This window comes from Trachemys scripta, chromosome 4, assembly GCF_013100865.1.
Source record: "Trachemys scripta elegans isolate TJP31775 chromosome 4, CAS_Tse_1.0, whole genome shotgun sequence".
Classification (NCBI taxonomy): Eukaryota; Metazoa; Chordata; order Testudines; family Emydidae; genus Trachemys; species Trachemys scripta.
The window spans coordinates 138,053,400-138,069,847 of record NC_048301.1 but is presented as its reverse complement, the minus strand read 5'-3'; the positions used below and the strand labels follow the sequence as shown (position 1 = coordinate 138,069,847).

Genomic DNA, 16,448 nt, shown 5'->3' with positions numbered 1-16,448 from the left:
TGCCTGTGGGCATCAGCCCGGCCCCGGACGTGTTCCAGTGTCAACTGAACTAGTCGCCAGAGGGACTCCCAGGAATCACATTCTTATTGTAGGAGGAGATGTCAAGGACCATGGTACCAAGCTGTGACAACCCCTAACCATGTGTCGGGAGAGGAATGTCAGGCCGAGTGCAGACATGCTGAAGCTGAGGAGAACTGAAGCCCCCTACATCAGACTTCTGTCAGATTCTGAGGGATTCCAGATGGACCTTGACAAACTAAGGAAATGCCTGGACTACAGGATGTAAGGGGAGTGCAGCGATTTACAGGGATGGCCAACTATCTTTCCAGACTCTGCACACACCAGTCAGAAGCCCGGGAGGCAGCTAACAAAGCATCGGAGTAATCAGAGACCCACAGACAGGCATATGAATGAGGAAAGAAAATGGTAAGCTAGGCGCAGCCCTGCAGTGCAGCTAGGGCCACAGGGGAGGCCTAGGAACAGCATTGATACAAAGTCAGCAGCCCACGGCACTGGCTGGCAGAGCCCTGACAGATGCAGAAAGGGGATGTGCTTAGACGGAAGAGGCGCTCCTGGCTGGGCTCTATGGATGGACCGATCCCATCCATTCTCCTCTGCACACCAGGTGGACATGCAGTCAGAGCACAAGCCATCACGAAGAAGCCAATGCTGAGTGCACCCACGTGACTACCATGCATGTGACTGACTGCCTAGGAAGCAACAGAGAGTCCTGTGGCATCTTTAAGACTAACAGATGTATTGGAGCATAAGCTTTCATGGGTGAATACCCACTTCATTAGACGCAGCTACCTCTCTGCCTAGGAAGGTCACTACTGGTGACCCCAGAGGGGTCTGTGACAGCCGAGAGTTGAGCAGCATGCTGCAGTACCTCCCCATCTCTGAGGGGAGGCTCCGGGCAATCCAGCAAAGCACTGAACAGGACAGGTGCCGCAGGCTTGAAAAGAGGGCTGGCCACATCGCAAGGTGCAAGTGCTGCAGGAGGTCACTCCCTCCAGACAGGTCAGGGATGAGCTGCGTGTGCAAGACAGGATTTGGTTTAAAGGGGATTGAGCAGTAACCCCAGCAGATTTAAGAGCTGACATCATGAGACGGATACACACTTCCCCCCAGGGGATAGAGGCCTGCCTGACACAAGCCAGGGGGTTTATCTAGTGGCCAGGCATGAGTGCCCAGCTGTGAGCGTACATGGGACAGATCGAACTGTGCAGTGCATGTATGTGTGTGTGTGTATATATATATATATATAAACACGAAAACAGCATCCATCCAGCATGTGTGCAGCATCCTGCAGTGTCACAGACACACAGTGGGCTGCCCTGTGACTCATGGAATGATTACGTTGTGTGTCTACTAGTCTAGTGTGGGCAGAGCTGAACCAAACTGGGGCATAATGTTCTCCAGCTGAGTAACAGAGAGCAAGTCCCGAACAACACAGGGTTTGCACTTTGGCTGGCCCCCTACCAGTTTGTTCAGGAGACAGTTTCCCTCTTGATCTTTTGAGCTATGTGAGTGAGATGGTATTTATATGTGAGGGTGCGCTGTAGTGTGACCCCTGGTACATTGGCTTTGGATCACGCTGACCATTCAAAGGTTAAGAAAAGATGCAGAGTATAGTGATCAACAAGAGAAAGAAACTCATGAAATCGCAACCCACCCTGCTAATGACTGGAGCTGTGTGGTCACAGCAGGTCACGACTTCATTTTCGGGGGATGAGGGGGGGCTGTCTGGAGGACACTCCAGAACTGAGATCAGGAAACTGAAGGTGCATTTTGCAGGGTCTAGCACCACTCACTGCAGCAAAATTCAAACAATTCAGTGCCAAAGCTAAGCACAAGACGTCTTCCCTGGGTACCCACAAAGCAACAGGCAGGCAGAGTCAGCAGCAAGGAGAGCCAAGAGGCAGATGGCAAAGGCAAAACAGACGGAAGGGATTTCTACCTGGCAACATTGGATTGTCATAATACGTCCTCCCAGAGACTGGATAGAAGCCCAGCATAGGAATGGATGGCTGGGCAACCAGGACTCCGCTTTCTGTGAGGGGCAATCTGCTGCAGCCCAGCGGAGGAATGAGGGACGATAAAGAGAAGCAATTAAGAGAATGCCAAGTGCAGGCAGCTGCTACAACAAAGGCGCCAAGGCCCTGAGGCCACTACACACACGTGAGCAGGTCTGGGTCCAACCATCAAATAACTACACACAAAAATGAGAAGGCAACGGTTCAAGCTGCCCTGGAACTTGGATCATGTGAGGCAGTTAAAGACTCAGGATAGTGGTGGAGATGAAATCAAATACAACTGAGGAGCAGTAGCAGACATCCAGCACAGCCAGACAGATCAGCAAGGACCAGGAGGACTTAGAATGAGCCTCAGCCATGAGCTGGCCTGACATAGGAGCGTCAGAAGAAATAAGGTCTGAGAGCAACACAGAGGACTAATCGATGCCAGTCACCAAAAGGCAGCAACAGGGTAGCAAGTAGCAAGTCACCCACCAACAGCGATAACACAAACAAGAAGGGGGAGACTGGTTCAAAGACCAGCATGCTTGAAGGACTCTGAGGTCTAACAGGCTGGAATGGGCAGGCAGTAAAGGTCACATCCCTAGGGTGAGCTATGTACTAGTCACTTCTGAGCCCAGCAAATCAGCAAGCGCTTGCACCAAAGACAAAACAACAGTTGTTAAAGGAAAGATGTGACAACCTGCATGGAACTTGCAGGAGGGAGGAGTTGGAGGAGCTACCAGGAAGGCAGCCTGTGTGCACGTGGCTAGAATGCCAGCTGCAGTTGTAGCGTCTCGGTAAATAGTTCTCGTAATAAAGAGCCAGTTTAGTTACAAGCATTGAGTCCTTTCATTACCCAGCACGACACAGGAAACAGGTGCAATTTGCCATAGGTCCCTTAACTTCAAGGGAGCGTTGCTGGCTTACACTAGTTGAGGGTCTGGCTCTCTGTTGAAAGTGTCTCCTTATCTGGACCTTGTGTAGGATACAAAGTCCACCTTGGAGTAGATGGTGCAGCTTCCCCATTTATCACATTCAAGCATACTTACTCTCCCCTTCCGATTCATATCCCACTTCTCTCATCCTGCCTTTGGCCATGTTCCCCTGTGGCGGCAGACCCCTCCATGGCACCACCTGTGGGACCCCACCTGTTCTGCTCAAGCCTCTCCCCAAAAGCCCGTAACACCTGGCCCTTCCCTCAAAGGACTATGAACAAAATAGACCATTATATTTAACACCCCTCCTCCATCGCCGCAATCACGGGGTTCACAAGCTACGTGCTAGCTTCCCCCATAAATCACTGTCCTGCTGCATCATCCATTCCCTATTCCTCTATTTCCCTCTCGCTCACTCTGGTGTAAATCAGGAGTAACTCACACAGGGAACAAGAGCTTCAGCTGGTGTCAAGTGGTGCAGCTCTGCTGATTTAGACTATGCTGCGCCAATTTACAGCAGCTGCGGAGCTGGCCCGTAGATTCCAGATGGGGCAGTGGGTTTTCCCTACTTTCTCCCCACTGCATGAACTGACATGAACCCATCTACACCTTTATTCCCTCCTCTGCAAAATGCACCCGTCAATTAGTGACACACAAAAGCCACCTGGCAGTGGCACATGGACACCTCTCCTGGCCCCGTTTTACAGAGCCATGAAACACACGGATCATAGAATCATAGAAGATTAGGATTGGAAGAGACCTTGGGATGTCATCTAGTCCAACCCCCTGCTCAAAGCAGGGCCAATCCCCAACTAAATCATCCCAGCCAGGGCTTTGTCAAGCCGGGCCTTAGAAGCCTCTAAGGATGGGGATTCCACCACTTCCCTAGGTAACCCATTCCAGTGCTTCACCACCCTCCTAGTGAAAAAGTTTTTCCTAATATCCAACCTAGACCTCCCGCACTGCAACTTGAGACCATTGCTCCTTGTTCTGTCATCTGCCACCACTGAGAACAACCGAGCTCCATCCCCTTCAGGTGGTTGAAGGCTGCTATGAAATCCCCACCCCCCACTCTTCTCTTCTGCAGACTAAACAAGCCCAGTTCCCTCAGCCTCTCCTCGTAAATCATGTGCCCCAGCCCCCTGATCATTTTCATTGCCCTCCACTGGACTCTCTCCAATTTGTCCACAACCTTTCTGTAGTGGGGGGCCCAAACCTTGATGCAGTACTCAAGGTGTAGCCTCACCAGTGCCGAATAGAGGGGAATAATCACTTCCCTCGATCTGCTGGCAATGATCCTGCTAATGCAGCCCAATATGCCGTTAGCCTTCTTGGCAACAAGGGCACACTGCTGACTCATATCCAGCTTCTCGTCCACTGTAATCTCTAGGTCCTTTTCTGCAGAACTGCTGCCTTTCCATTCGGTCCCTAGTCTGTAGCAGTGCATGGGATTCTTCCGTCCTAAGTGCAGGACTCTGCACTTGTCCTTGTTGAACCTCATCAGATTTCTTTTGGCCCAATCCTCCAATTTGTCTTGGTCACTCTGGACTCTATCCCTACCCTCCAGCATATCTACCTCTCCTCCCAGCTTAGTGTCATCTGCGAACTTGCTGAGGGTGTAATCCATCCCATCATCCAGATCATAATAAAGATGTTGAACAAAACCGGCTCCAGGACCAACCCCTGGGGCACTCCGATTGATACCGGCTGCCAACTAGACATGGAGCCGTTGATCACTACCGTTGAGCCTGACAATCTAGCCAGTTTTCTATCCATGTTATAGTCCATTCATCCAATCCATACTTCTTTAACTTGCTGGCAAGAATACTGTGGGAGACCGTATCAAAAGCTTTGCTAAAGTCAAGATATATCATGTCCACTGCTTTCCCCATATCCACAGAGCCAGTTATCTCATCATAGAAGGCAATCTGGTTAGTCAGGCATGACTTGTCCTTGGTGAATCCATGTTGACTGTTCCTGATCACTTTCCTCTCCTCCAAGTGCTTCAAAATGGTTTCCTTGAGCACCTGCTCCATGATTTTTCCAGGGACTGAGGTGAGGCTGTAGTTCCCCGGGTTCTTCTTCTTCCCTTTTTTAAATATGGGCCTCAGATCAGCACCCAGCCCTGTCGGTGCTCGTCTACACACTGCTAGTTTTTGCTCCTTGGCGTTTTTAAGGGCTGCTGTCACAAGAGTCTTGGCCTTGTCATTTCCTGTCTGGTGAGTGAGGTGTTGATGCCCGTTGACAGCATTGGCCCCTTGTTAGGAGTCTCCCCGGGCAGCCGAGGGCACGGCTTGTCACAAAGCAGCTGATGCTGGTTTGTGGCAGGGGCTGACAGCCAGCACAGCGCAGCTGAGATGATTGGAGAAGCCAGAGCTCCTGGCGGAAGGGTGCCCACAGGCTGCCCTTTCAGCCATCACTCCTACTCAGCGCCAATGCTATCTTGCCCCTCAGCCCACGGAGCACAAGGAGGTCAAGCCATTTACTCTCATCCCAGGATGACAGTCCAGAGGTGACAAGGGATACATTTGTTCTGTGTATTTGTCAGAGGTTTAATAAAACACTCCGCATATGGGAACGAGCCTGCTCCTGCCAGTGGAGCAGCGATCTGCACGCCAGGACTCCCAGGTTCCTTTCTCAGCTCTGCAGGGGGCGGGGGGGAGCTACTGACTCAGGCAGGGCAAGTGGGGTCTGGCCTGGCTCAGCTCCAGCCTTGCTCTGTAGCTCTGCACAAGTTTTCTAACGCGGGTGCCCTGTGCTCTGGCAGCTCAGCTTGAGACACTTTAGAGGGGCCTGAGCTCAGCAGGTGCCATTAACGATCACACCTTGGAGGTGTCTCGAGTTGGACAGGCGAATTTTGGTCCTAGGAGTCAGATCTTTGGTGGGTGTAAATCAGCATCGCGCCACTGACTTCACTGTAGCAAGGCTGATTCACACCAGCAGCAGCTGGACCTTTGTTTATAGCATCTCCCTGATCCTGATGGGATTTGATCATAAGAGTCCTGATTCTTCTCTCACACTGGTGTAACACTACTGATTTCAGTCGGGTCACTCCTGATTTACATCAGGGTGAGTGAGAGGGGAATCGAACCCAGTGGGATTACTCCTGATTTACACCATGGCAGGTAAGAGGGAATGGGGCCCAGTGGAATTACTCCTGATTTGCACCGTGGTGAGTGAGAGAGGATTAGAGCCCAGTGGGATTACTCCTGATTTACACCAGGGTGGGTAAGAGGGGAATCAGGCCAAATGGGATTGTTCCTGATTTACACCAGGATGGGTGAGAGAGGAATCGAGCCCACTGGGCTTACTCCTGATTTACACGAGGGTGAGTGAGAGAGGAATCAGGCCCAGTGGGATTACTCCTGATTTACCAAGGGGTGGTAAGAGAGGAATTGGACCCAGAGGGATTACTTCTGATTTAAAACCAGGGCAAGTGAGAGAGGAATCGAGCCCACTGGGGTTACTCCTGATTTACACCCGGGGAGGAGAATCAAACCCATCATTTTCATTCTCAACTCATCCATTCAACCAAAGCTCTTCTCAGGAGCAGGGCTGGGGCGAGAGGAAGGCGCCTGTGTTCATAAACACTGCTGATGACTCATGGGGTACAGTCTCCTCAGTTACCTAATTAATGTAGCTAATTAAAACCTTGCTGTGGCTAATGTGCCTGGTCCTGCAGCAGCAGAGTCAGCGTAGCTGATGAATACAGGGTGAGGTGGAAGGGGATGGGCAATGGGTAAATAGGCAAGGGGAGGCATTGCCTTCCCTAGCACAGCCGTCTCTGCTGCCCGACACCTTGGCTGTGTTGCCCCCCAACTCTCCTTCTTCCCCTCCCTGCTCTGACCCTTCCTGAGGCTCCCATGACCTGCTGCTGCTGCCTGGGGTGAATCTTCCTCCTCTCCTCTCCTCTTGTCTCCTCTCCTCCACCCCAGCCCCTTCCCCCTCGGATGTCCCTGCAACTGCAGGCCGCGTCTCTCCTCACCCCCCTCCCCGTGGGGCACAGGAGGTGTGTGTGTGAGAATGCAAGCGGGGAGGCAGTGGCAGATGGGGGGATGAGGAGGCGAGCGGACGGGATCCCGGAGTAACTTTACACAGTGTAAGAGACTGAGCAGATCACTGACACTGATAAAGAGCTTTACAGTGGTAATGAACCCATCTGACGGGCATTCGCCAATGCCCAGGGAGCCTTTGGCCACATTCAGCTGGTTTTTCTATTGTAGGAAAATGTGTTATTGGGGTTAAAAACAGCTTTCAAATGACAACCCATCAGTTAGTCTCTGTACCCAGAAAAAGTAACTGCTGACCTGGCTCAAGGAGGAGCTGACATAGCCAGGGAGTTTATTTCATGATCTAAGTAAACAAGCCTGGCAAGGAATTCAGTGTAAGGAAGGTGATTAAATTACTGCCCTAATGCAGGCTGTCAATGACAAGTACTTTTTCAAAAGGCGAGATTAGACTTCAGGTTGGCGCACGTAGCCTGGGTTTTCGTCTCTCTGTACAGCTTACACCGAACTCCTGGCCATGCAGAGGAGAATCTATCTGGCAATTGAACTACACCTGTTGCCTTGGGGAATGTTATTAGTGTTTTAAGGTGAAAAGAGGAGAGAGTGTCATGGGGGCGGGGGGCCATGCGCAACAGGTGAAGAAGTGAGCCGCAAGCCAGCTGCACAGCAGGTGAGGAGTGGGGGTCTCATGGGGGGCAGGGGAAGGGTCTGGCTGGGGAGGGGGTGAGAGATGAGCAGCAGGTGGGCAAGCAGCAGGCAGGTGGGAGAGGAGGTGAGTGGAGGGGAGATTTCGGGGTGGTGGTGAAGAGGCAAGTGGGCGGGGGCAGGGCCTGGTGCAGAGCAGGGGTGGAGTGTGGGCGGGGCTGTGGGAGGAAGAGGCAGGACAAGGAGCTTGCCTCTCCCAGGGGAAGTTTCACTCACTGCCCATGGGGACGTGGCTGGTGTGCCAGTCACTGCAGACAATCCTATGTACTCAATCTACACTTCTCCCTTCTGTGCAGGGCGAGGGGGGATCCATAGACCCAGAGCTGGGTTCTCACCTGGCTGCTGCTGTGGTCATGGAAAGATTTCTGGGTGCGTGGGAGCAGCTCGCTGATCTGGCAGAGCGAGTGTGTCTCCCAACCAAGATGCTGTCAGGCTCCTCTCACAGTCTCCTCTCTACAGGGCCTGATCCTGCAAAATGCTGGGAAATATCAGGGGTTGTGGGTGCTCAGCGCCTCTCTGGATCAAGCCAGGGGATGGGAGCACACATGGGCACCAGGAAATGGACACAGCTTGAGAGTCAAGGGCAGGGCTGTCAAACAATCCAAGAGGGAGCCCCACACTCCTGGTCAGAGAGGCAGAAGAGCTCAGCTCAGCTTCCATTGTTCTCAACCCAGCCCCAGCCGTGGGTGCTGAGCCGTCCTGGCCATTAACGTGTCTCTGATTGACTCAGGCCCCCCTTTATCTTCCTGAGTGAAGCTGCTGTCTCCAGTCGCTTTGAGGCTTGGCTGGGGTGAAAGGCGATGTGCGGGTGCACGTGCCCAGATGAGAGAGCCTGGCCACTGGCTCTATGACTCCACTTTCCCTGCTTAGATCCCCTCCAAGCTCTTCCCACTTACTGCACTGGGGAGATGTTAACAAAGGCTTTGGGAGCTGATTCGGCTGCCAGTTTCCCATGGATTTGCTCAGCTGTGCATTGCCATCTGTGACATCCGTGCATCAAGAGACTGCAGGCGAGAACAGCACGGTTTGAATCTCCATCTGAGCTCTTCCAAACAAGCCAGGGTGTTGGGGCCTGGTTAGGGAACATTAACCCCATCGAGGGTGGAGTCTGAGCAGAATCTGCACCAGCCTGCCAGAGCTTCTGACTAACAGTGTCATTGTCCCCTTTTCAGGACACAGATCAATTTCACAGTGGCCATTGACTTCACAGCTTCCAATGGTGAGTTCTCCTACCAGATTAACTGTACTAATGTTCCCTGAACCACAGTCAGTCTCTGTTCAGACAGCTGGTGGCTGATCAGACAATACATTACACTAAACCCCTCTGACATATTATGTATTTATTGCACAGTCGTTCATTCCCCATAAAGGCCTGTGAAATCAATAGTTATTTTATGACTGCTGAGCGCTTGTTAAATCTGTCGATAGGTATTAGGTATCCTTACAGGGATGGGATTTTATACTAGTAACAAACAAGTGTCCTGCCCAAACACCTGGGCCTGGTTCTGATCTGATTTAGAGCAGTTTGATACCAGCATCACTCCATTGACCTCAGCAGAGTTACTCCTCATGTACACCAGTGGACGTGAGAGCTGGATCCTGGCCCTTGGGTCACAGTGTTTTTTCAGGCCACCCAGGCCAACGCCCATGGACGTCAATGAGGGGTGGACTCACCTCACTGATATTATTGATTATTTATATTGCTGTAGTGACTAGGAGCTGCGATCTTGGCCCAGGACCTATGGTGCAAGGTGCTGTACAAACAGAACAAAAGCACAGTCCCTGCCCCACACAGCTGACAATCTCTCTCTCACATCAAGAAGAACAGGAGTACTTGTGGCACCTTAGAGACTAACAAATTTAATCTAAGGTGCCACAAGTACTCCTGTTCTTCTTTTTGCGGATACAGACTAACACGGCTGCTACTCTGAAATCTCTCACATCAGTTTCTCCCCATCAGTGACAGAGGAGTTACTCTTGACTTCCCTTGCTGTGTGTGTGAGAATCAGGCCCTGAGTAAAGACCTCAGTGTTTGACCCTCAGCTGACCTGACAAATACACATGCCCCTCCACTGCTTTGTCCACACGCTGCTGCCTGCTGGTCTGTGTGACCCTTCTCTCTCTCCATCAGGCAACCCCTCGCAATCCACCTCCCTGCACTACATGAACCCGTACCAGCTCAACGCCTACGCCATGGCACTGAAGGCGGTGGGCGAGATCATCCAGGACTATGACAGCGACAAGATGTTCCCCGCACTCGGGTTCGGAGCCAAAATCCCTCCTGATGGGCACGTGTCCCACGAGTTCCCCCTGGTACTGCCATCCCATTTGAATCGTTCCACCACTTAGGGCAGGTCTACACTACCAACTGGCATCGGCAGCTGAGTCGCTGTCGTGCTTCTGGTGAAGGCGCTCTAAGCTGACGGGAGAGAGCTCTCCTGTTGGGTTAATAACTCCACCTCCGTGAGAGGCGGGTGGCTATTGTAGTGGGGTGGTCACCCTGCTCCGGTTTGGAAGGGGTTAAAAACAGCCCTGGGAAAGGGCTGCTCCATGGAGCCAATCACAAGTGGGCTTGAGGCAGCCAATCAGAGCCCAGCTTGGCCAGAATAAGAAAGGCTCTTGAGGAGAGGGAAGTCAGTCTTGCTCTAGTGGTGGAGTAAGAAGGACCTAGCTGCCTGGTAGAGACCTTGGACAGAGCAGTACTGGGAAAGGGCAGGCTGAGCTGGGGAGCTCTGGCCTGGCAACCTCCCAGGCTGAGGCCTTGCAGCAAAGGCCTGAGGAGGTACTAGGCCTGCAGGGAGGCAGCCAGGCCAAAAAAAGGCAGCAGGTCAAACCCCCTTCCAGTGATGAGTGGCCATTTCAGACTGCAGTTTGCCCCTGAGAGAAGGGGCTAGATGACTGGCAGTAGCCACTGAGGCAAGGTGGGTATAGGGGGTTGGGGTTCCCCTAGGAGGGGAGATCCAGAGTGGGGGCACTGCAGTGGGGCAGCACCCCAAGGTAAGGGGCACTGGGGTCCAGGAGGGACATGGGGCCAGAGTTGGTGGAGACAACAGGGCAGGTCACCAAGGGCAAGAAACTGGCCAGAGGAGGGTGGTCCTGAGCTGGATGAGTTAATTCCCAGACTGACCAGCAGGAGGCACTGTGACAGTGAGTGCCCTGCCCTGCTACAGCTATGCTGGTGGGAGAAGTTGGCTGCACCAGTGTGTAGGTTCGTATAACTACGTCGCTCAGTGGGTGTGGATTATTCACACGCCTGAGCAACATAGTTATGCTGAAGTAATTCTGTAGTGCAGACCAGTTCATAGACAGCCTCTTTTCCAGCGTCCGCAGCCATTCTGTGCCCACTTGGAAGTGAAGGGCTCGCTCCTGTCCATCAGGCTGCCTGGCTGTTGTGAAGTCCTGGGCTAGGCCCTGATCCTGAAAGAGCAGCCCCTGTGAGGTACTGAGCACCCTCAGCTCCTGTCGGCTTTCGTGGATGTGGATGGTGCTCAGAGCCTGACAGGATCAGGCCCTTAGTGGGGGTTAGGGTGTGTATGGCACCACCTCCCCACTAATCTGATTCCCTGGTTAGACCAGCCAGTCCGTGTGATCCTGACCAGATTTGCCCGAGGTGCCTCCACAGAGCAGCCAATGCTGATAAGGGCCCATGACTGTGGCAAAGCCTGATCGGTCTCCGAGTGCTTGGTCGGCCCTAGTGGAGCCTCAGTGGATCCATCTGCACAGCCGCGGCAGCGAGGCCCAGAGCCAGACTCAGGCTTGTGCTGCAGCTCTCAAAAGACCTGTGTAGATGGTGGGGCTCTGACGCCCACACCCCTTGTTCGGTGTCGGAGCCCAAGCGCCAGCCCCAGTCCGATCATCTGCACAGCTGCTTTCAGTGCCGTCACACAAGCCGAGTGTGTCAACCCTGGGCTCTGAGACGTGCTGCTCCGGGCTGCCACAAGGCCTCTGTGGCTTGGCCTTAGCTGGCCAAACAGCCATAAGCACCAAGGGTAGCAGCATGGCTGCTCTGAGAACAGGAAAATGGATTTCCCATGGAGAGGGCATAAAAATCTGAGCCAGGAAACCTGGTTTTTCTTAGTGAGCCTCTTCCCAGTCCCTGGTGGAGAAGGGAAGTAGCTGCCATCTCCCCACCCCCACCCCAGGAGAGAGCTCCCCTCCTTACAGCATGGGGGAGGTAACTCCGGTGTCTCCCTGAGCCCCATTTTCTGGAGATGCCGGCTAGGGACTGAGGCTCAGCAATGGAAGCCATTTCAGTGTCAGAGCTGGGACTCCTGGGTCCTAGTCCCACCTCATGGGCGTACTCTGTTTGTCCTTGGTTAAGGCATGTCTCCTCCCTGCCTCAGCTTCCCCACCAGGAATATGGGGATGATGGTGCTTTTGAAGCAATTTGAGATCCTAGGATGGAACCACTGCACAAGTGCTAAGTGTTATCATCACTGTTCCTCTGAGATACCAGGGGTGTGGCCCCTGTTACCTTTGGGTAACCCCTTCGGGTGATTCCTCCCAGTGCTGCGGGGATCTCCTCATATCCCTCTGGCCAGCGCTTCAAGTAGGTCTCTGGGAAATAAAAGTGGGGGATGGGGAATGACTCCCCTGTTTGGGAACCCTCCTCACTGCCCTTCCTCCCTCTCTCTCAGAACGGCAATGCCGACAACCCCTACTGCAGCGGGATCGAGGGCATCCTAGAAGCCTATCACAAGAGCCTCAAGACTGTCCAGCTGTACGGCCCAACTAACTTCGCCCCAGTGGTCAACCATGTGGCTAGGTACATCCAGCTGGTGCATTGGCTAGTGGCAGCATCCCACAGCCCTGCTTGCTCTGTCACCCCTCCCTGGGCTGGCAATGGGCTGGTGTACCAACCAGAGAGCTATGGTAGCGTCTGGGATCAGCAAAAGAGTCGAGAGCTGTTTGATAGCCGCCAAAGGCGGGAACGAGCTAGCCAGGGCAGTGGATCCTCCAGGGCTGGGTCCAATCCAGGTGTATGTCTCAAGCCATGGGTTCCGGGAGCACGGTGTGTATTTATGTCACTCCCTGGCCTGGCTCAAGGCCCATGTCTAACACCCTGTAGCTGGACTAGCAGGGATGTGCCACAGGCCTCTCCTTTACTCCCAAGAGGCTCCTGGTTTGGGTAAGGGGTGTCACAGCCCAGCTCTCTTGGGAGCTCACATGGCCCTTGGGTGACAGCAGGAATGGAGGTTACGTTTGGGGGCAGGGAGAGAAGGAAGGGGACTCCCCTTGGGCAGCTCTAATCTCGCCACAGAAATCTCCCAAACTGGGAAATTGGAGACGCTGCTCTGAACCACAGACCCGGGGACAAATTCCCCATGTGGTTACAGCAGTTACCCCAGGGGTGAACATGGCCTAGTGCAGCAAGGTTAGCCACCAGCTCAGAGTCCCCAGTCCCTGGTACCCACCCCCCTAGAAGCCTAGGCTCACATGAACATCTCCCCGTCCAGATACGCCGCCACCACTGAACAGGACGGCTCCCAGTATTTCGTACTCCTGATCATCACAGATGGGGTGATATCGGACATGGCCCAGACGAAGGAAGCCATCGTCAATGTGAGTAACAGGGGTTCTGCTCACCTGCTGTGCCACCGTAACCCGCAGCTGTAACGGCACACCAAACCAATGTCTGCCTGAGTGCCACTCGCTGGGACAGACAGAAAGTAGCGAGCATCAAGCAAGCAGATGTTACTAGACCCGCTAAGACTAATGGCTTATGAAGAATTCCAGTGAGGTTTCTCCTGCTTTGTCTAGCCTCAGGTGGATGGAATGGAGTTCAAGATCAGCCCCTGTCTCCAGAGGTTCCCTAAGTTCTGTCACCCCAGTGTCCCAGATACCAGAGAGCGCTGTGGCTGTCGACAGACGGGTGGCTATAACAACCTGGGGCCTCGGTCTGTGCCCTCATCACTTGGGTGACCCAGCCTCCCTCTGTGCCCACTGATGGGCACAGTCAGAAGCTCTGGCCTTTTTCCTTAGCCATAGGCGCTGACTTCATGGGTGCTTCCACCCCGGAGCACCCACAGCAAAAAAAATAGTGGGTGCCCAACACCCACCAGCCACCTGCCAAACAGCTGATTGGGTGAGAGGCACTTGGGAGGAGGGGTGGAACTGGGCTGAGAAGAGGCGGAGTGAGGGCGGGGCACACATGGGTTAGGGGCAGAGCAGGGGCAGGGAGAGGCAGAGCATGCTTGGGTGAAGGGCGGGGAGAGATGCAGCGGGGGCGGGGCACGCTTGGGTTGGGGCGGGGAAAGGCAGAGCAGGGGCGGGGCACGCTTGGGTTAGGGGCAGGGAAAGGCAGAGCAGGGGCGGGGCATGCTTGGGTTAAGGGCGGGGCGGAGGCCGGGCACGCTTGGGTTGGGGCGGGGAGAGATGCAGTGGGGGCGGGGCACACTTGGGTTAGGGGCGGGGAAAGGCAGAGCAGAGGCGGGGCACGCTTAGGTTAGGGGCAGGGCGGGGGTGGGGTCTTGGGGGAACGGGCAAAGTGGGGGTGGAATGGCAGTGGAGTACCCACCCAGAAGAAAGTGGGTGCCTGTGCCCTCACCATCTGGCACCCATCTGATGCCACTTCCATTCTCCTGGTCCCCTGGCAAGCGTTCTGGCTCACCATCCTATGTCCTGGGCCTCCAGTGGATGGATCTGGCTGCCCCTCGGTCTCCTCCTTCATGCTTGGTTAGGTAAGGAGGCAGCCAGAGAAGCAGAATCCAATGGTCACCAAGAGGAACACAGTGTCTTGGAGGAGGAGTTCAGGTGGCGCCTCTGTTTGCCAGGACTCCCGCCCAGGCTCTGAGCATTGCACTGTGAAGCTGTGTTCCCTGTGCAGAGACCTGAGACGATTTCTGATTCCTGCTCATTCAATTTCCCACCCACAAACACTAATCCGCAGCAGATTATAAAGGCAGGAAATAATTAGCTAATTGGGGGTTATGTCAGAAGACTTGGGACCAAACCCACCCGTGCTGTGACCCCATTGAAGTCAGTGGGCCAGGCATGGGGCTGCCCAGGATGTTTTCATCATTGTCTTAAGGCATGTAGGTGACGGGAACTCAGCTCACTGGGGAACGGTGCTGACACCTATCTGACCTTTTCTGCTCCTTCCTTCTCTCTTTGAGAGACAGACCCAGAGCCTCACCTCTGTTAGCGCTCTGCTGATTTACGCCATTTGGAGATCTGGCCCGTTTCTGGGTGTTGAATGCACCAAAGGCTGTGCAGACATTGACCTCTGGTGCAGCAGGCACGCATTGATACATCTCTGTTGACAGACCCTAATGATACACTTGCAGGTTCTATGGTTGCCAGAGGTTCAATCGCATCTTGTCAGTTTGGTGTCTTGAGATGAACCAATGAATCCTAAAATGGACAGTCCTTGGAGAGAACTGGACCAGAGTCTTTTTTCATCTACACTAGTGTAAATCAGGAGTGACTCCACTGGACATAATTCCCCTCTCTCATTGCAGTCTAAATCCGGAGTAACTCTATTGAAGGCAATGGATTTAAACCATTGTATGGGTGATCTGAATCAGGCCCAAAGGAAACTGTTAGCCCTTTCATAACTCCTTTAAAACAATGAACTTGTAATCCATTTTAGTACTTTAAGAAAGTGCCTACTGAACCGGTTATGCTGCATTATCAGCTAGTCAAGAATGCATTGATCTACCAGTACCCAAAGATACATTACAAAGAAAATATTGGGGAGTATGGAAAACACCTTTATTCTCTGTTACAACAATCAGGAGTCATTATTCAGTCCCCTTGGGCCTATTCATGTTGTCGCTGGTGAGTCTGGCATTTCTCCAAACAGTATCAGCAGATACACAGTGTCTGTGGCCGTGGGTGAATCAGGTGTCATTTCACTTGCAAGTACAAGCATGATCACCTTGGGACCATTGCTTGGTTTTTTGAAGAACGATGCCTTTCTGGGGACTGGGTAGTCGTCATCTCCAGCAGCCAGAAGGTCTCCTTTCTTCTTCTGGAAGATGATAAATGCTCTTGGAAAAACCTCAGCAGATCATGGATAGGCCCCTGGCTGCTTCATGAGCACTTTCTGGATTTTTGCCTGGATCTTCCTTCTGTTTGTCTCACGTCTGCATGTCTCTGTCCTGCGCTGGCATAGACTTAGGGCAGCAGTGACTGCACAACAATCCTCTGTGAATGCAGAGACCCGGCTGTGATATTTGTCATTGTCATAGAAAGTGGTTAGTGCTAGCTCCATGGGATAAGCCAGCCAAGCCCACACCTTTGGAACAAATGCTACACACTCAGTGCAGTCAGAAAGTCACCCCTACAGGGTCACACTAACTCCTCCCCAGGCTTGTAAATCCTACTGCCCCTTCCTGTGACATACCAGGGCACAATCCAGATCAGTGAAGAGCTGTGTCATCCCTGCCCTGCAGCGCCTTACAATGCTTTGCTGAAGTGGCTCCCCCCTGCACACAAACGGCCTGCCAGCATCTGAGTATCTGTGTGTAACTGCAGCCTGTCAGCCACACTTGGGTTACACTCTGGCCCTTACCAGCCTTGGTTACACTGCAGGGTGACCCCAACACATGCCCAGTCTTAAATTTCCCCCCAGAAAGGTATGTCCTGTCCTGCCCAGCTGTCTCCTGGACAGTACAAGTTATATTAGGGCTGTCATTTCTCCTAAAGGAATAATATGCACACAACTTGCCACCCCAGATGGAGTTTCCCAGATACTCCAATTTAAACACACTGGATTAGATAAAACAATAAAACAAGTTTATTAACCACAAAGAGAGAGATTCTAAGTGAGTACAGGTAAT

General features: G+C 53.1%; 1 protein-coding gene across 1 annotated transcript in view; it reads left to right on the top strand.

Moving 5' to 3' along the window:
- The window catches only part of CPNE5 (copine 5), a 179,429-nt gene that overhangs the window by 122,087 nt on the left and 40,894 nt on the right, over nt 1-16,448 (top strand). Inside the window, exons 15-18 of the mRNA XM_034767802.1 lie at nt 8,838-8,884; nt 9,797-9,978; nt 12,303-12,430; nt 13,122-13,227. Of these exons, the coding sequence (XP_034623693.1) occupies nt 8,838-8,884; nt 9,797-9,978; nt 12,303-12,430; nt 13,122-13,227 (463 nt within the window). The remainder of the gene's footprint in view (nt 1-8,837; nt 8,885-9,796; nt 9,979-12,302; nt 12,431-13,121; nt 13,228-16,448) is intronic.